This window comes from Lepidochelys kempii, chromosome 1 (genome assembly GCF_965140265.1).
Source record: "Lepidochelys kempii isolate rLepKem1 chromosome 1, rLepKem1.hap2, whole genome shotgun sequence".
Lineage (NCBI taxonomy): Eukaryota > Metazoa > Chordata > Testudines > Cheloniidae > Lepidochelys > Lepidochelys kempii.
In genome coordinates, this window is record NC_133256.1 from 23,102,614 (window position 1) to 23,117,998 (window position 15,385).

The following is a 15,385-nucleotide window of genomic DNA, read 5'->3' on the forward strand; positions in this document are numbered from 1 at the left end:
CCAAGGGAGCCGCGATCGGCCTAACCCGCGTACGTGACAGGTAAACAAACCGGTCCGGCATACCAGGGGCTTTCCCTGAACAAGCGGTGGACCGGCTTTGAGAACCACTGTTTTAGTGGGTCTGGGTCATATTTATTTTCCTTGCTCTTTTGGGCAAAAAATGATCACCACTTCAACAAAAGATTGTCTAATCATGTGCAGTGTGGCAACAAAACAAACCTTAAATTAAGCAAGAAGAAATGCTAGGTTGGTTTGAATGACACATACACAATGTGTCATTGTATGACTATGTAAGACACATACACAATGATGAAGGAGCTCAACTAGAAAGGGGGATCACCTGTAGAAATGGAAAGACCCCAAAACAAATAGGTCTTTCAGAGAGATTCATGGGCTCGTAATCACAGCTAATCAAAGCCACTCCCCCACAATTAAATGCTCCACTCAGAATGTTGCCTGATGATGGTACAGCCTGGCACTGGGATAAGTGGCAAAAGACAACCTTTGGGGGATTTAAAAAAATAGCTGTCCCAGAAGTACCTATGGGATCCATACTTAGCTTCCTTAGAATATTGTAACACTCCTTATAATACTGTTTTATGAGGATCACCATTCAGAAGGACAAACTTTAATGCCAATATTTCACAGTCTTCTGGAGCCAAAGACAATGAAACCTGAAGTAGTTACAAAAGAACTCTGTGCAAACATCACATTGGAAAAAATGGAAGGGAATGGAAAAATGGAACTATTGCCCTTTTCATTCTATATCTCGCAGAAGTCCTGTTCTCAGAATAGGACTGGCAGAAATTCCCAGTGCTATGAAGTCCTTTACCTACCTTGGTTGTTCAGTAGCTACTGCTACATTGAAACTAGCTTGAGATAATGCTGTGGGGACTGTAAGGTGCTTTCGGGAGCCAGGGACCAGACACTAATGTAAGTTTCCAGCATTGTCCAATGCACAGGGCAAAATACTTATTGCAAACTCAGTTTCAGAACATACGAATTGGCATGGTGAAGGTGGTAATTGCAGTTACCCTGTTGCTGAAGTCCAGTGTGAACACTAATGCCCTCTTTACTTGGCTTTTCAATTCCTTCTTTAGAGTTTCCATAATATTGACTAGCTAATAATTTTCTTCTTATGAAAGACAATTCCTTACATGTTACTTTGTTTTCTCCAAGTGTTCTCCTAAACAAATGGATTTAAATCCTCCATGAGCCTACCTGTGTGCTTTAAGTTAAGCATATGCTTAAGGGCTTTGCTAGTTCCAGCCTAGAATGCCCAGCATCTTGCAGGATCGAGCATTTGTTGTGTATTGTCAAAATCTTGAGCTCTCTGGGGCATGAAGTGTATTTGTGTTATTTATATGAACACGAGGGCACTGAGGCACAACAGTAACAACCGTAACACCAATTTAGATCCCCCTGTCACTGCATCCCTCCCTGTTCCAACCCCCCCACGCACCCGTCCCCCTCACTGCACCCCCATGCCTCTCACTGCATCCTTCCCCATCCTACCCTCTGCACTCCCATCCCCCTGTCACTACTAATGCAGATATTTAAGACAGGGAAGAGGTGGGGATGAGTTCTGATTCTTTCTCCTACTATTGCTAACTACAGTTGCTGGAGTCCTGAAAGAACTAGGGACCAGTCCAGCTAGAAGACAAAGCAGAAGCTAGGAAATAGAGGTAGACCTTGCTAAAAAGGCTTCTTCTTCATACCTGAAAAGAAAATGTTGCCCAATCTTTATAAATAGAGCTAGATTTAATAATGTGTCTATCACTAGGCTGAAAGATCACAGAAACCAGGTCTATGTTTTTAAGTAATGAGGTCTTTAGAACCTTTCCTCCTCTATATGATGCATTAGTTTGCACATGGAGAGCCATGCTTTACTCAGCGTACACTCAGTGAGGCAGGACTTCTTGACAACCACATTCTCTCACTGAGTAAAGAGCACAGTCAACCTGGAGCCCTTCCCTTGGTGAGTGAGCATCTTGTTGGGGATGCCCTCTACGGTTATGATTAAAATCAAGAGTAAATAACAAAGCAGCATATCTGGCACTGCACTTTCTGATAAATATCCACAGTACCTTCCTGGTGAGTCTCCATTCTCATCAAACAAGATCACCTCCCCAGAAACCCCAGTGAAGTTAGTCTTCATGAGAGAATCCAGGAGTTTTTGACCATCTATAGGCTTCATGGCATCACAGAGACCCGCATAGCCTGGGCATAGTGACATCTGCATGTTGTGAAGACCGTACGCCATAGAATATATGGCATTGATTACGAATCCCATTTTAGAATCTTGAACATGTTGCGTTTTGAGAGTCAACTGACCTGTTAGGAAACAACACAAAGTTTAGTCATTGCCATAGACAAAAACATGATGAATCTTCAAACGTTTTGCTGTGTATCTATTATTAATATTTAAAAACCCTCTTAAGAGACACTAAGCAGTATATATATATATATATATATATATATATATAAAGAGTGGAAAGAACAGGTCCTCTTTTAAACATCTCATGATCTTGTTGGTCTCCATCTCAATGAAGCAATAGAATCTGTGCAGCCTCATTTTCAGTTACCCCTCTTTCACCCTATATTTTGTGTGTGTATGTATCTATTATAACATACTGTAATACTTGGAGGCTCCCAGGAAGTGACCACCATCTACGAGATTCTTTCCACTGACCTCAAAGCTAGTTGATTCAGCCCTTTGTGGTTGGTGTGCCACAGAGGGTGCCTATGTAATAGGAACCGTATGTATCATCTTCTGTGTTTCCGGATTTATGGAGAAACCAAGCGTTCAAAAATAACTAGATAAGTTCATGGAGGATAGGTCTATCAATGGCTATTAGCCAGAATGGGCAGGGATGGTGTCCCTAGCCTCTGTTTGCCAGAAGCAGAGAATGGGCGACAGGGGATTGATCACTTGATGATTACCTGTTCTGTTCATTCCCTCTGAATCACCTGGCATTGGCCACTGTCAGAAGACAGGATACTGAGCTAGATGGACCTTTGGTCTGACCCAGTATAGCCGTTCTTATGTTTTTATGTAAGGAATCGAGAAATCCACTACAAGCCAAGATGCTACCATGGAAATGAAATCTTGAGTGGAATTGGCAAACTGACATTCTGTCAGCAAAGCGTTCTTATTAATATCATACTGCTACCTGGTCGTGTAGTAGCTACAGCTCCTGCTGAAATCTCTGGGAGTTGTGAACACTCAAAACCTTTCAGGTTTATGGCTTCTGTGAGTTACTCAAAACTGAATCTTCCTATGTTTGGTAGTGGGTCTGGAAGTTAATGGGATATGTGGAATTGGAAAGGAGCATCTAACTGTCAGTTGACCCCGTAGAATTTTTGTCTGGTAACAGTGTTAAAGGACACAAACCACTAGTTTTAGGCCTCACATGTAGATAGCCTAGATTATCCCTTGCACTGCAAGTGCAGAGCAACCCTGAAGCTAGCTTAGCTGCCTGCAAAAGCATCACTTCACCCTACGTGGATCTCCAGTGGTGTGCAGCTGAAATAACAGTGCCTGTCTCTCCTTCTTGCAGTCCACATGGCTGATGATGAGAGGGTGTGGCCAGGGCTTCCATGGGATTCCTGGCTACCATAACAGCCTTCCGCTCTTCATAACCTCCCTAATGTGGGGTTTCCTTTTCTTCAGGCCCATCTCTGCAGGGTTTCCTCTTCCACACACCAACCTGATGCATTCTCTTTGCCTTATCTTAGGGACAGTCACCACCCCTCTCCCTGATGAAGACGCCAATAGAGAAGCAGTGAGGAGCAGAAGTGTAAATGGAGGCAGATTACGGTTTAACGGGAGAGGGAGGCATTCCACATCTGTAGTGGGCTGGGTTCTGAGGACAAGTTAACTCATCTGTCCCTTCAAAAGAGACAAGTTACTCATTCAGAAAATTAATGTAATCCTTTTCTGTTAGAAAGAATGTTCAACTTTATGAAGAAAACTTTTGTAAGGAAACCTGACTCTGGTTAAATAAATACATCAAATTTGAAAGTTGGCCAACTTGGTCATTCTGCTCAGACACATTCTATTCAGGGGATTCTGTATCCACGTGGTGAAAGGTCAAAACAATGAACTGACTAAATTTCAGGAATGAGCATCAAACCCAAACCTGTGACTCATGAAAGACTTCAGTACCTAACACATTTAAAGAGAGTTAGGATCTGTTTAAGAAACCTGCCCAGCTCAATCAATACTTCCACCTTTTAACAAGCTTTTAAATATACTAGGTAATGGCTCCTGGATCTGTTTTGCTGCCTCCTTTGGAATTAAAACCTGTGCCAGGCAGCAGGCCAGACAGGAGTTTACAAGGATTGGGAGGGCTCCTCACCAGAGGACTGCAGCCAAAACAAACACAAACCCGCACCTCCTGGTAAGTTCCCATATAGTGAACGTGGCTTTTCATCCATTTCCAGATATCTTCATGTTTTCCAGTACATCAGATTTTCTGGCACAATCCCAATCAGTTATTATTATTATTATTTTATTTATACTAAAGCAGTGTCTAGAGGCCCCAGGTGCATTGGGGACCCTACTGTGCTAGGTGCTGCTCTGAACATTTTACAATCTAAAATCCCAATCCAGGGAAAAAAGAACAAACGTGCTAAATTTTAAGCACACAATTAGTTCCATTGTTGACCCCCCACACCCATCCCGGTCCAGCGGCCCATAGGTATATTGTCCAATTACAAAAGGAGGTATCTGACATGACTTTTCACATGGTGCTGGAGAACTAGCCTGTTCTTCACTCGCCTAGCAGTGGTGACTCCTGTCCCGTAGGGCTGGGCCCAGCTCCTGTGCTGTGATTCACTGAGCCATGTTGCAATGCCACTCACTCAAATTTGGCCCAGCTGCCCCTCCTTCATGACCTAGGGGCAGCCAGGCCAAACTTGAAAGGCACTGCTATCCTTGCACCAGGTCAGCGTGGAGAGTCCGGCCCAGTCCCATAAGACAGGAGCCACTGCTGCCTGGTGAATGTGCAGGAGGCTTGCTTTCCAGCCCTGCCCCCGTCAACCATTCCACACTGGGTTGAGATTAGGTTTGTGGTGGGTGCAGCAGGCATGATCGATCTCATGTGTGAAATACACAGGCATGACAACAGGTGTGAAATTAACAAGCCAAAAGGTATAATGGAAAGTGGCATCACCAATGACTCTTCGCCCCCCTACCCCACCCCCATTGCAAAACCTGGCTCTGACACTGTCTCTCCTCAGAGAGGGTTTGGGCATGTATGTGCCTGACAAGAATATTCCCTGAGAATATAACAATTAATGCAACAACAAAAAAGTCTTGGAGGGGAGATAAAACCTCACGCTGCATTAAAAGAATGTTTAACTATTAGTGAGACCAATTGGAGAGCAATTCCTATGTTCCTGTGTTTTAGTGACCTCTTGATTTTAATGTCCCTGGAAAATGCATTAATTGAAGACTTTATTTGTCATTATCGCTTTACTTCTAGTATACAGTACTAATCTCTTACCTTAATTCCTTATCTTTCTGCTGCTTCCCTCTTCCTGGTGTTTCATCTTTCATACATGTCTCTCCTTTATTGTTTTTAAATTACTTCTTGCATATCCTGTTCAATTTCATTGGTCTTCCTATCCAGAGTATATTTACGGCTAGATGACATTAATAACCTTCAGCATCCATTAATTTATCTTCCAAGATCTTATCATTCCCCGTTGTGTCCCATTGCGTTATCTGATTTGCCGTTAATCAGCATTTTATGCACGCTTGCAAACATTAGCTATGTTGAATGTCAGGCTGCTTAACTTTTTTCCTTTTTTTTTAGCTTGGTCCTTTGGCCTACTTTAGTCGTAGTCACATTGAGAGGCACCCTACAGGGTTTCTTTTATAACCTCCGAGTCTTAACAACATGTTGGCAGCGCTCATCCAGCCAATAGAGAGTAGACTGGATGCTACTCAGCCTCACGTATCATCGGCAAAACTGTCAGCCACATTCCAGCCATCTTTATCATTCATGAATTGCTGCACCGCTCACCCCTTCCCACACCCAAACTCCCTCCCTGAGCCTGCACCCCGCACCCCAATCCCCTGCTTCAGCCTGGTAAAAGTGAGTGAGGGTGGAGAGCAAGTGACGGAGGGAGGGGGGGATGGAGTGAGCAGGGGCGTGGCCTCAGAGAAGGGGTGGGATGGGGCATGGCCTCAGGGGAAGGGGTGGGGCAGGGGGCAGGGCAAGGATCTTTGGGTTTGCACGATTAGACAGTTGGCAACCCTACCGGGCGGGCATGTGAAAGCCCTGGCCATGCTGTAAGAGTGTGCCCAACAGCACAGCCAGCAGCTCGCTGGGCACCAGCCAGCACAGGTGCAGCAAATGCCAAAAATGTCAGGTGGACCGCGTCCGCACATGGGGGTCCATTGACTCTTCTGCCCAGTGGCCCAGAATTGCTGTCGGGGGTCAATTGTCACGAGCAATTTCATATGTAATGGGAATAACTGTGATGTGGGCAGTCATAAGGGAGAATAAACAATGAGCTCTACAATATCTTTTCCAAACAGTCACTATTCTGGTTACAACTACACATTAATCCTTAGGGGTCCATTCTGGACCTGAGAAACCTCCCTGACAGAAGCGTAATCACAACCAATATGTTTCTGTGAAATGTCTTGTTCTCCATGAATCAGCTTTGTCTCATGGAAATCATGTCATTAAAAAATTCCTGACCATCTTTATGAAGGATTGCTGTGTGCCTGCACTGGGGAACAAAAGGGGGCTACATACATCCCCAGGGCCTGTGCAGAAGGGAAGTAGCTGCTGCCAAGTGGCACTCGCCACGCTCTCCTTTGAAGGCTCCACCCCACCAATGCACCAGTCAGAGCACCCAAGATGGCACAGAGTGGGAAGTAATCTGTGCCAGTAACAGAACTAGCTCAGATTTCATTCACCTTGGGGAAGCAGGGGCCAGATTGTGACTCTGAGAAGCACAGTTTGGTTCCTTCCCTGTTGTTGGGCAGTGCACCAATGTGCTTGGCCCTTACTGGAGGAGGATGAGAGGATGACAATCCAGTCCTTAATCATGTCTAAAACGTAGGAGTGGTGCGAAAGTTCACCAGGGGAAAATATGTCTATAAAACTGTTTTGTCATTGAAAACCATTTCATACTTTCAAAAGATAAAAGGTGACCTAAAAGATCTTTCCCTTCTCTCATCTCTGGTCCTGATTTTCAGAGGTGCTGCACTCCCACAGCTCCTGTGAACATTGGGTGAAGTGGTGGGCACTCAGCTTCTCTGAAAACCAAATTTCCTCAGTCTATGACTGAGTATGAACTTTTTTTTTAAACCTGCTAATTATTTGTTTCATTCTCCTGAGGTAATGTTTTTTCCTAATTAAAAATAATAGGCGTAATAACTGTAACGATAGATTACATGTAAAATCCACAGTAATCGAAATTAAGTGGAAAATTGAACAAGCGTATTACATTACAATGCATACAATTACTCAGCCTCAAAATTAACAGCTCACAAACTGTGCTGTTAATTAAAGTGGCCGATAGAATGAATCTGACATGCATCAGCAATAATATTTATTTTAAAATGATATTCCAGCTGCCTTATTACCAATGATGGCTTAAAAACGGAATAACTTTACTCTGAGTTGTAGGAACTCTTGTTACTGGGCTTTGTGCTGCTGTTTTATAGAATTATTACCCAGTCTTTCATTACACATTTGATCTCACTCAGTTCACCTGATAAATTGTAATGAGGCTGCTTAGCTCCTCATAGAAGTGGCTAGCAATCATCAAAGGAAATCTGAGGGAATTAGCTGTTCTGGTTTCTGTACCTGGGGAAAGGATTTCCTTTACATGTGATTGCTTCCACTTGCCACAGAGGGGCAAATTTGCCCCACAGCATGTGGCTGTTGGTCTGCAATACATCAAGGCTCTGTAGTTAGAGAAAATTTATATCCTTCACTTTGGTTTTTAGATTATTTTAACAATACCGAAACACTAAAAAATGGAGATTTGTTTGCATTAAAGTCCCAAATCAGAATACTCCCAAACTTTGGGAAAATTTTGACCTGGATCCAGACTCTGTCCTTGGTCTGCAACTCTAATTCTTTTACAAAGTCTAAAGTGATCTGAGGCCAGTTCACCAAGCATTGTGAGCTTTAAGCATACAGATATTTCCACTCTCCTCAGTGAGACTATGCATGTACTTAAGGTAAGGCACATGCTTAAATACATTGCTGAACTGGGTGTTAGACCCGTATTCTAGAAAGCACTTCAGCAGATGCTTAAACCTATACCCATTTAGAATAGCATTTAAGCATACAGTTAAAACTTCCAAGCATGTACTTAAGTCCCATTCTCTTTGAATGGAACATACACATGAATGTACACTTTGGCACATACTGAAGTACTATCCTCAGTAGGGATCTTCCTGTAGATGGTAATGAGGATGAAACCAGTAGCATTTAATAGAAATTACTCTTAAACAATCAGTAGAATCTAATGGAGAACAACTATGAAATTCTATTTTTATACCACCCTATAGAATTATTAAATAGACAACCATGCCCCTGGGGTAGAATACCATGTGCTGGTTTAAAATGTCCATAGAAAATATATGATTCTTTTCTATTACATGCTGCATGATTTTCAGGATTTACTTGCTCTGTCTTGCACATTCACATAGGGGAAGAATTTAAAAAGAAGGAAACAAACCCACCTATTCAATTTTCCAGCAAACCCCTTTTTGCTTTCTCCCATGCTGCTCCTCACACATGGGAGGAGCACTCTGTAAACATCTGCAAAGCTGCCTCATTAGCCTCCTTCAAAGCCTCTTCGCTATGAGGCCTACAAAAAACTTGACACAAGACAGCTGATGTGATGAGACCAATGGCTATCATAATGAGGCAATGTTATCTCATTGTTTCCTTGTACTCCTCTATTTGTCTGTCTGTATCCATCAGTTGTCTCTTGCATTATACTTAGACTATGAGCTTTTGGGGGCAGAGGCCACGTTATTGTTCTGTGTTTGTACAGTGCCTAGCACAATGGGATCCTGGTCCACGATGGGTTCCTAGGTGCTACAGTAATACAAATAAACAAAACAGTAACTATTTGAACCATAAGCCCCCATATTAGAGACCTCCAGACTGACAACAACAGATTGGCAAATTCAATGGATAAATTCCTTGCCCCATTGATATCAATGGCAGTTTTGTTAGTAACGTCCATGCATCCACTCTATGCCTTATTTTGGTGAGGTTTCAGTTTGCCTAGAGGGAAGATGTGTTAGGAAAACATTGTTGCTCGGAAGAAAAGGCACTAGGAATTTGGAACTCTGTGTGTATATTTTCTTTTGAGAAAGAGGGAGACATTGATATATACTCAGGCTGCAAAGGGCTAAAGTTATATAACATCAAGGGGCTGGCTTAACCTCTTGTGACATGGTGCTGGTGTTGGAGATTCATCGACTTCAGTGGAATTACTCAGCTGTTTAGACCTACGCTCATGTCTCCTTGCCTCGCTGAACTGGGGCCTTGGTTAATCAAAAGCATCTGACCGGTGCCAGAGGGGAAGCACACTCCAATTCTTGTAAAACCCCAAGTATTCTTGGGCTATGGAAAGTCTCCAGTTCAAGGTGTATTTTAAACCCTTTACTCTGACCCTCAGTCCACTTAGGTGGCTCACATCAATTCTCCAGTGACACGGAATTGATAACGTTGAGCATGAAGTCAGATAAGTCTGCACACTTCTCCCTTTCAGTAGTGCTCTAGCTGGGCAGAAAATCAATGTGCTTTGCAACACCAGTTGCAGTAGCGCCTGTTTGGATTAGGTAAATATACTCAATCTGCAAATGAAAAATGGCTTGATGCTAAAATGTTAACCTCAACATGAATCAAAGTATATGTGAAGAGATGGAAACATATCAGAAGTTGATAGAAATGAAAGAAGAAAAGCTATATTCATTTGAGGCTGTTTTTCATGTGCTCTTTACTTTATCATCACATTTTCATTTCGCAGTGACTGTGTAACAATGACTGTGTACATTTTTTGCTACTATAAAATGAGATCTACAAGGCTAGCATCACTCATGAATCTTGTGATAGGATGTTCACCCCACACTGGAGTGGAAGAGCTTAATGGAGGCCTCATGGGCCTGCCAGACTCTGTCCCAGAAAGGAGCCGTGGAGGTGAGTCCTCCAAGAAGCCTAGGGAGGCTGCACAGGAAGCAGCCAAGTGGAGGGAGGCTGCACAGAGCAGCCAGTCAGGGCCCAGCAGACTCACATAAAAGGATCTGCAAGGCCAGAGATAGTCAGTTGCTGTGGGGAGTCCAAGGAGTGATGACTGTATTCCTAGTGGGCTGCAGGAAGGGTAGCACCTTGGACAGAGAAGTTGCTTGGGGGGACCAGGGGAGCAAGAGGGAGCTCCTGGCTGACTGCTGGGACTTGCTGGCTGAATACCCCGAGAAGAGGGCAACGAAGGTGCTGGAGCTGCAGGGAAATGGCCCACAGAATTGACATATCATTGAGCGAAGTTCAGGAGGCTGCTATCTACAATGTCCCTGGGTTGTGACCCGGAGTAGTGGACGGGCCCGGGTTCTGCCACTCGCAACTGGAGAAGTGACTAGACTATTGAACTGAGCTACTGCACACCTGGAAGGGGGAAAACACAGATGGTGACACAGCTGGAGGGCCAATTCATGAAGAGGACACTGCGGTAGTTGGACTGAGGCAGGTCTGCAGGCGGATTCAATGATGGGAAAGACATCACCTGGACAGGATACTCCATCTGACAGAGCTAATCCCTGTGATGGCCAGCAGGAGGCACTGTTGCGGTGAGTGGACTCCATCACAATCTATACACTTTGCATTTGTGAGCGTGAATCTATCATCTCAATATACAGGGATTTGAAAGCACGGGCTAGAGTTTTCAAACATGGAAGACTACGTTTATGTAGCAAAATCCAGATTTAGGCATCCACATATGCAAATTTTTGGCCATAACTCCTATTACTTATTTCAATATTTTTAAAATATATTGTTTATATCAATAGTTGTTCAATATGACATTACTGAATTAAAATGAAGTTGTTGACTATAGGTCAAATTCTGCACTCGTGGTGACCTAAGTGTATTGCTTATTCACCAAGTTGTTCTTTTAACTATTACCTCACCCACTTCCTCCATCCCACCTTCTTGTTGATATCTTCTTGCCACTGTCTTAGACTATGTGGTCTCTGGGTAGCGGTTGTGTTTTCTTAAATTTTCTGAACAGCTCCCAGCACAATTGGGAGTCCTTTGACTGGGGTCGCTAGAAGATACTGTAATAATTTTTTATGCAACTCCTATTGAGCTGAAAATATTTAAATAGATGAAATTAAGGGTAAAATTCTGCTCTCATAGCATGATAAATATGACACATCAACAATATATTATTTTCAGTCATAGGCTTCAGAGCATTTTACTAAGATGGGCAAGTATCAATATCACCCTTAATCATGCCAGAAGAACAGGAGACAGTGTCTGTGGTACAGTTAGGCCACAACTTTACTCACTTGAAATATTTGGGAGTACCTGGCAATAAATAGTGCAGGTCATCATTATTTCCTCAACTGTTTCCCCACTTCCCACTTCCCATCCTGGCTACAGCAAGCCCCTTGCTCGGATCCCAGTGCCCTCCCCTCATATGGGACTTATTGGGGGCTGGTTTCCTGCTATACCTGGTTTCCTGAATCCCCCTCCTGCAGCTTCCTTAAGGGATGCACTGCACACCTGCCACATTTTTTAATTTACTAAGTTGTGATGTGTGAACCTCCCTCCCCAGCCCTACTGTGGGGATGGTGAAAAAAACCACCCCGTCTCAGTCAGTCTGACGGAGGGAAAAATTTCTTCCTGGCCCCCAAGGAAAGAGGTGACTAGTGTAATGCCCACATGGTTCCTGAAGGCATCCAGTCCGACTCTGATTCTATGGGTGGGAAGGTGGATGGTGCCAGCAAGATCCCAGTAAGAGAAGGCTGCTCTGGAACTGCCCGGGGTAAAATACCACACCCTCCTCTGGTCACCTGGAAGGTCAGTACCCTCCACCGAACCTGGTATGGCCACTTCCTGTTCCTCCCTGCTTGATCTAGGTAAGCCTTCCCTGTCCTCCCCCTCTGTCACCAATAGCAGAGGAAGCTCCTATAGGGGCTACAACCCTTGTTCTTTCAGTCAGCTGGACAAAAGACCCATTGCACAGAGTTGCAGTGAGCACATTTTACAAATGAGGAAATTGAATGAATGAAGCAGTTAAGGGTATTCTAGCCTGGTCGAGTCTGCTCCTTTTCCAGAGTTCATGGATGTGGTAGCACTGGACAAAGCGCCAGAGCTGGAGCAAGTATTCAGAGAGACCAATCTGACAAATTTAGCCCTTCTTTTTCTGCTCACAAATTGTTAGCGAACAGATTATTAGGAGCCTACATTTCATTTTCAAGAGTGACAAGGCACTCAGGAGCCTAAGTTCAACTGACTTTCAACAAGATTTAATTATGAAGGGACTTAATTAAATGTATTTTGGTCACTGCAGATAGGCACCTTGTGAGATTTTCAAAAGTACCTAGGCCTCTAACTCCCAGTGAAACCAATGGGAGTTGAGGGCTAGTCACTTTTGAAAATCCCACTAGCGGCTTCTTTGCATTTTCAGGCACCTCAATACATTTCCAAATCTGCCCTTAAGTGCCTAAATTGGTTTTGAAAATGGGATGTAGGGTCCTAAACCACTTAGATACTTTTGAGAATTTTTACTGTAAGTGACAGTAAGGTCACCCAGGAAATCAGTGTCAGGTCAGGGAGCTGGACTTGGGGTCTCATAAGCAGGCTAGTACTCTAACTTCTTGACCAGTCTTCCACTCAGTGGCAGATCTGGGATTAAAATTCCAGACTTTCTGACTTCCATTCCTGCAAACCTCGCTGCCTCAACATGGTATTATCTAGTTAAATCAAGGCTTTAACCTTAGTGATTTTACATATAAATACATCAATAAATCCAGCTGCTTACTGTTGCAAGTCTTGTTGTATTTCGTATTCTCTTGTGGATACCCCTTCAGCTGGCACTGGAACCTGTGCTGCCAGAATTCCTGAAACCAGGGGTTTCGGAGATTGGTTTCTGGCCGAAGCTGCAGGTAATAGTCATCAAACCATTTCACATCAGGAGACTGAAGCTTGATCGTTATTCCACCAACAGCTTCCCGCTGATACCCGTCTGTCACATCGTACCTGTCTGCCCAGCCGTCACTGCAGAGAAACAAAAGAGAGAAAACACTGTGAAGCTACTGCTTCATGCACCATTCTAAAGAACAAGGGAAGTGCTCCTTTCAAATAGCAATAGAAGCAAATAGATGCACACTCACACCAGAGAATTGGAGGGTGAAGTATCAGTAATACTTCTATTAGTAGCATTCAGCATCTTCTATTTTCTCACACTGAGCATTCAGCTGTAATCAGCATCTTCTATTTATATAGTGTATTCTTAAGCTTGTATCCCAAGGAATCCAAACCAGCATTATAAGCCACTGCCCCAGTCCTGAAATTGACTGTGTGCATGTGCACCTCTGCACTGCACTGAGCCCTGCTGACTTCAGTGGGGTGGTGCTTGTTTGGGGATATTCTAGCCAGGGGACAACTTAGCGAAAGTTTCACAGAATCTGTAATGGCATTGCAAAAACCAGACAGGAAGCTGGCTTTTAGATTCATGGCTAAAACAACATCACAGTAAACTGAGATGCCAATGGCAAACTACCAAATGATAATGGCCATCAAGCAGTCCGCTAGCGATTCTCCTCCACTTATGTCACCTAAAATCCCTCCAGAACTCTGACTCTAAACTCCAAGCAGAGCTGGTAGAAATACAGGAAAAAAGTCATGAACATTTCAGTGGAATTCTCCATGCACAAGTTTTTTTTTTCTTTCACAGAAATTCAAAATTTTGACAAAAATTTTCCATAGAAAAATTAAAATTTGGAAAGTTTCATCTGGCTCCACCTCCAAATTTTACATATCTAAGCATAGTGTTGCCATCTACTGCTGTTTTATCATGATTGCTATATTTGGTATTGTTCATAGAGCCCCAGCTTCTGAGGCCATGGGATTATGGGAGAATCTTAGTTTTCACAGGGGAAAATAGAGAGTTTCTCGCCCTCATCATGCTTTTTGTAACATGCAGGAAGACTGCTGGAACTGCATGATCTGTATTCACTTCAGTGGGGCTTTGTGTTAGCACAGAAGTCTGCCTGTCCTCTACACAATACAGGATTGGGGTCATAGACTGTAAGGTCTATAAACATTGTACTTGCAAACACAGAACAAAAAAGAACTGCCTAAAAGAACTAATAATCTGATGAAGGGAAAGAAAGTGCTTCAGATTTAAAATAAACATTAAAGGGTAAAATGAGTTATTTACTGCAAGAAAGAATGAGATACATTTATGAAGGAAAAGAGGTAAGCAGTGATTTTTAGTTGATATCACAGAGAGATGTGCAGCATGCTGCTTTGAAATGTATCCTAAGATTAAGATCATATTAGGGGTGGAAACAGGAGTTAATGTTCCTGAATATGCTAATGGAAATCAATTCTGGCAAAAAGTCTAGCTTCCCCAGAAGGATATTTACTAGTCCAAGGGCTGGAATCATTTACAGGTCTGTCTTGGTGCTATGATAAAAAAAAAAAAACCCTTTCAAACAAATGTAGGAATTATCTAAATAGATTTAGTATATTCAAAATGGTCATCTCATGTTCAGCAAGATTTTAAATGTTTCCACCCCATATAGCAAAGTCCTATAGAACTGAACAACAAATAGCAGCTCTTCTATGGGTTTTTTCAATCATCTTAGCAGAATTACGTCCATACTATAGAATTGTATAGGATTGTTTAAAAAAACCCAATGCCACACCTTTAGAAAGGATCTTATGTCTATAGTAAATGTCATGGGTTGTTAAAGCAATAGTGATAAAATACGTAGGGGATACTAATGATCAAAGTTTTGGAATATTATAAATGAGAATTCTAGGCCACATGTTTTCCATGAACTGACTCCGTGTTTCAATAACATTGGAAATAGCCCATCTTAGCTTCTTTGCACATCAGAGAACTAGGGATTTTTCATATGAAATATAGATATTTAACAGAATTTTACAGGCAACATCCTTATGTTCTGAGTAGGTGTAAAAGGTATGGAGGGAGGAAAATGGGATAGGAAAATATGCATGCAAAGAGATACAGAAGTACTAATAAAGCAACCTCTCAGGTGCACTGGAAAGGGTGTTGTGGCCATGAAGAATGGTACAGAAGACTCCAGAAGAAGGCATTCAGCACAAAGAAAGGGGTAAGTGCATATGCTGTAACTATTGAAATG

General features: G+C 42.9%; 1 protein-coding gene across 4 annotated transcripts in view; it reads right to left on the reverse strand.

Moving 5' to 3' along the window:
* Positions 1-15,385, reverse strand: part of GRM5 (glutamate metabotropic receptor 5) — a 322,075-nt gene that overhangs the window by 55,930 nt on the left and 250,760 nt on the right. For all 4 annotated transcript variants that reach the window (XM_073336744.1, XM_073336740.1, XM_073336753.1 and 1 more), the window contains exons 4-5: positions 13,033-13,268; positions 2,088-2,334 (exon numbers count right to left, since the gene is read on the reverse strand). In XM_073336744.1, coding sequence (XP_073192845.1) covers positions 2,088-2,334; positions 13,033-13,268 — 483 coding nt within the window. The remainder of the gene's footprint in view (positions 1-2,087; positions 2,335-13,032; positions 13,269-15,385) is intronic.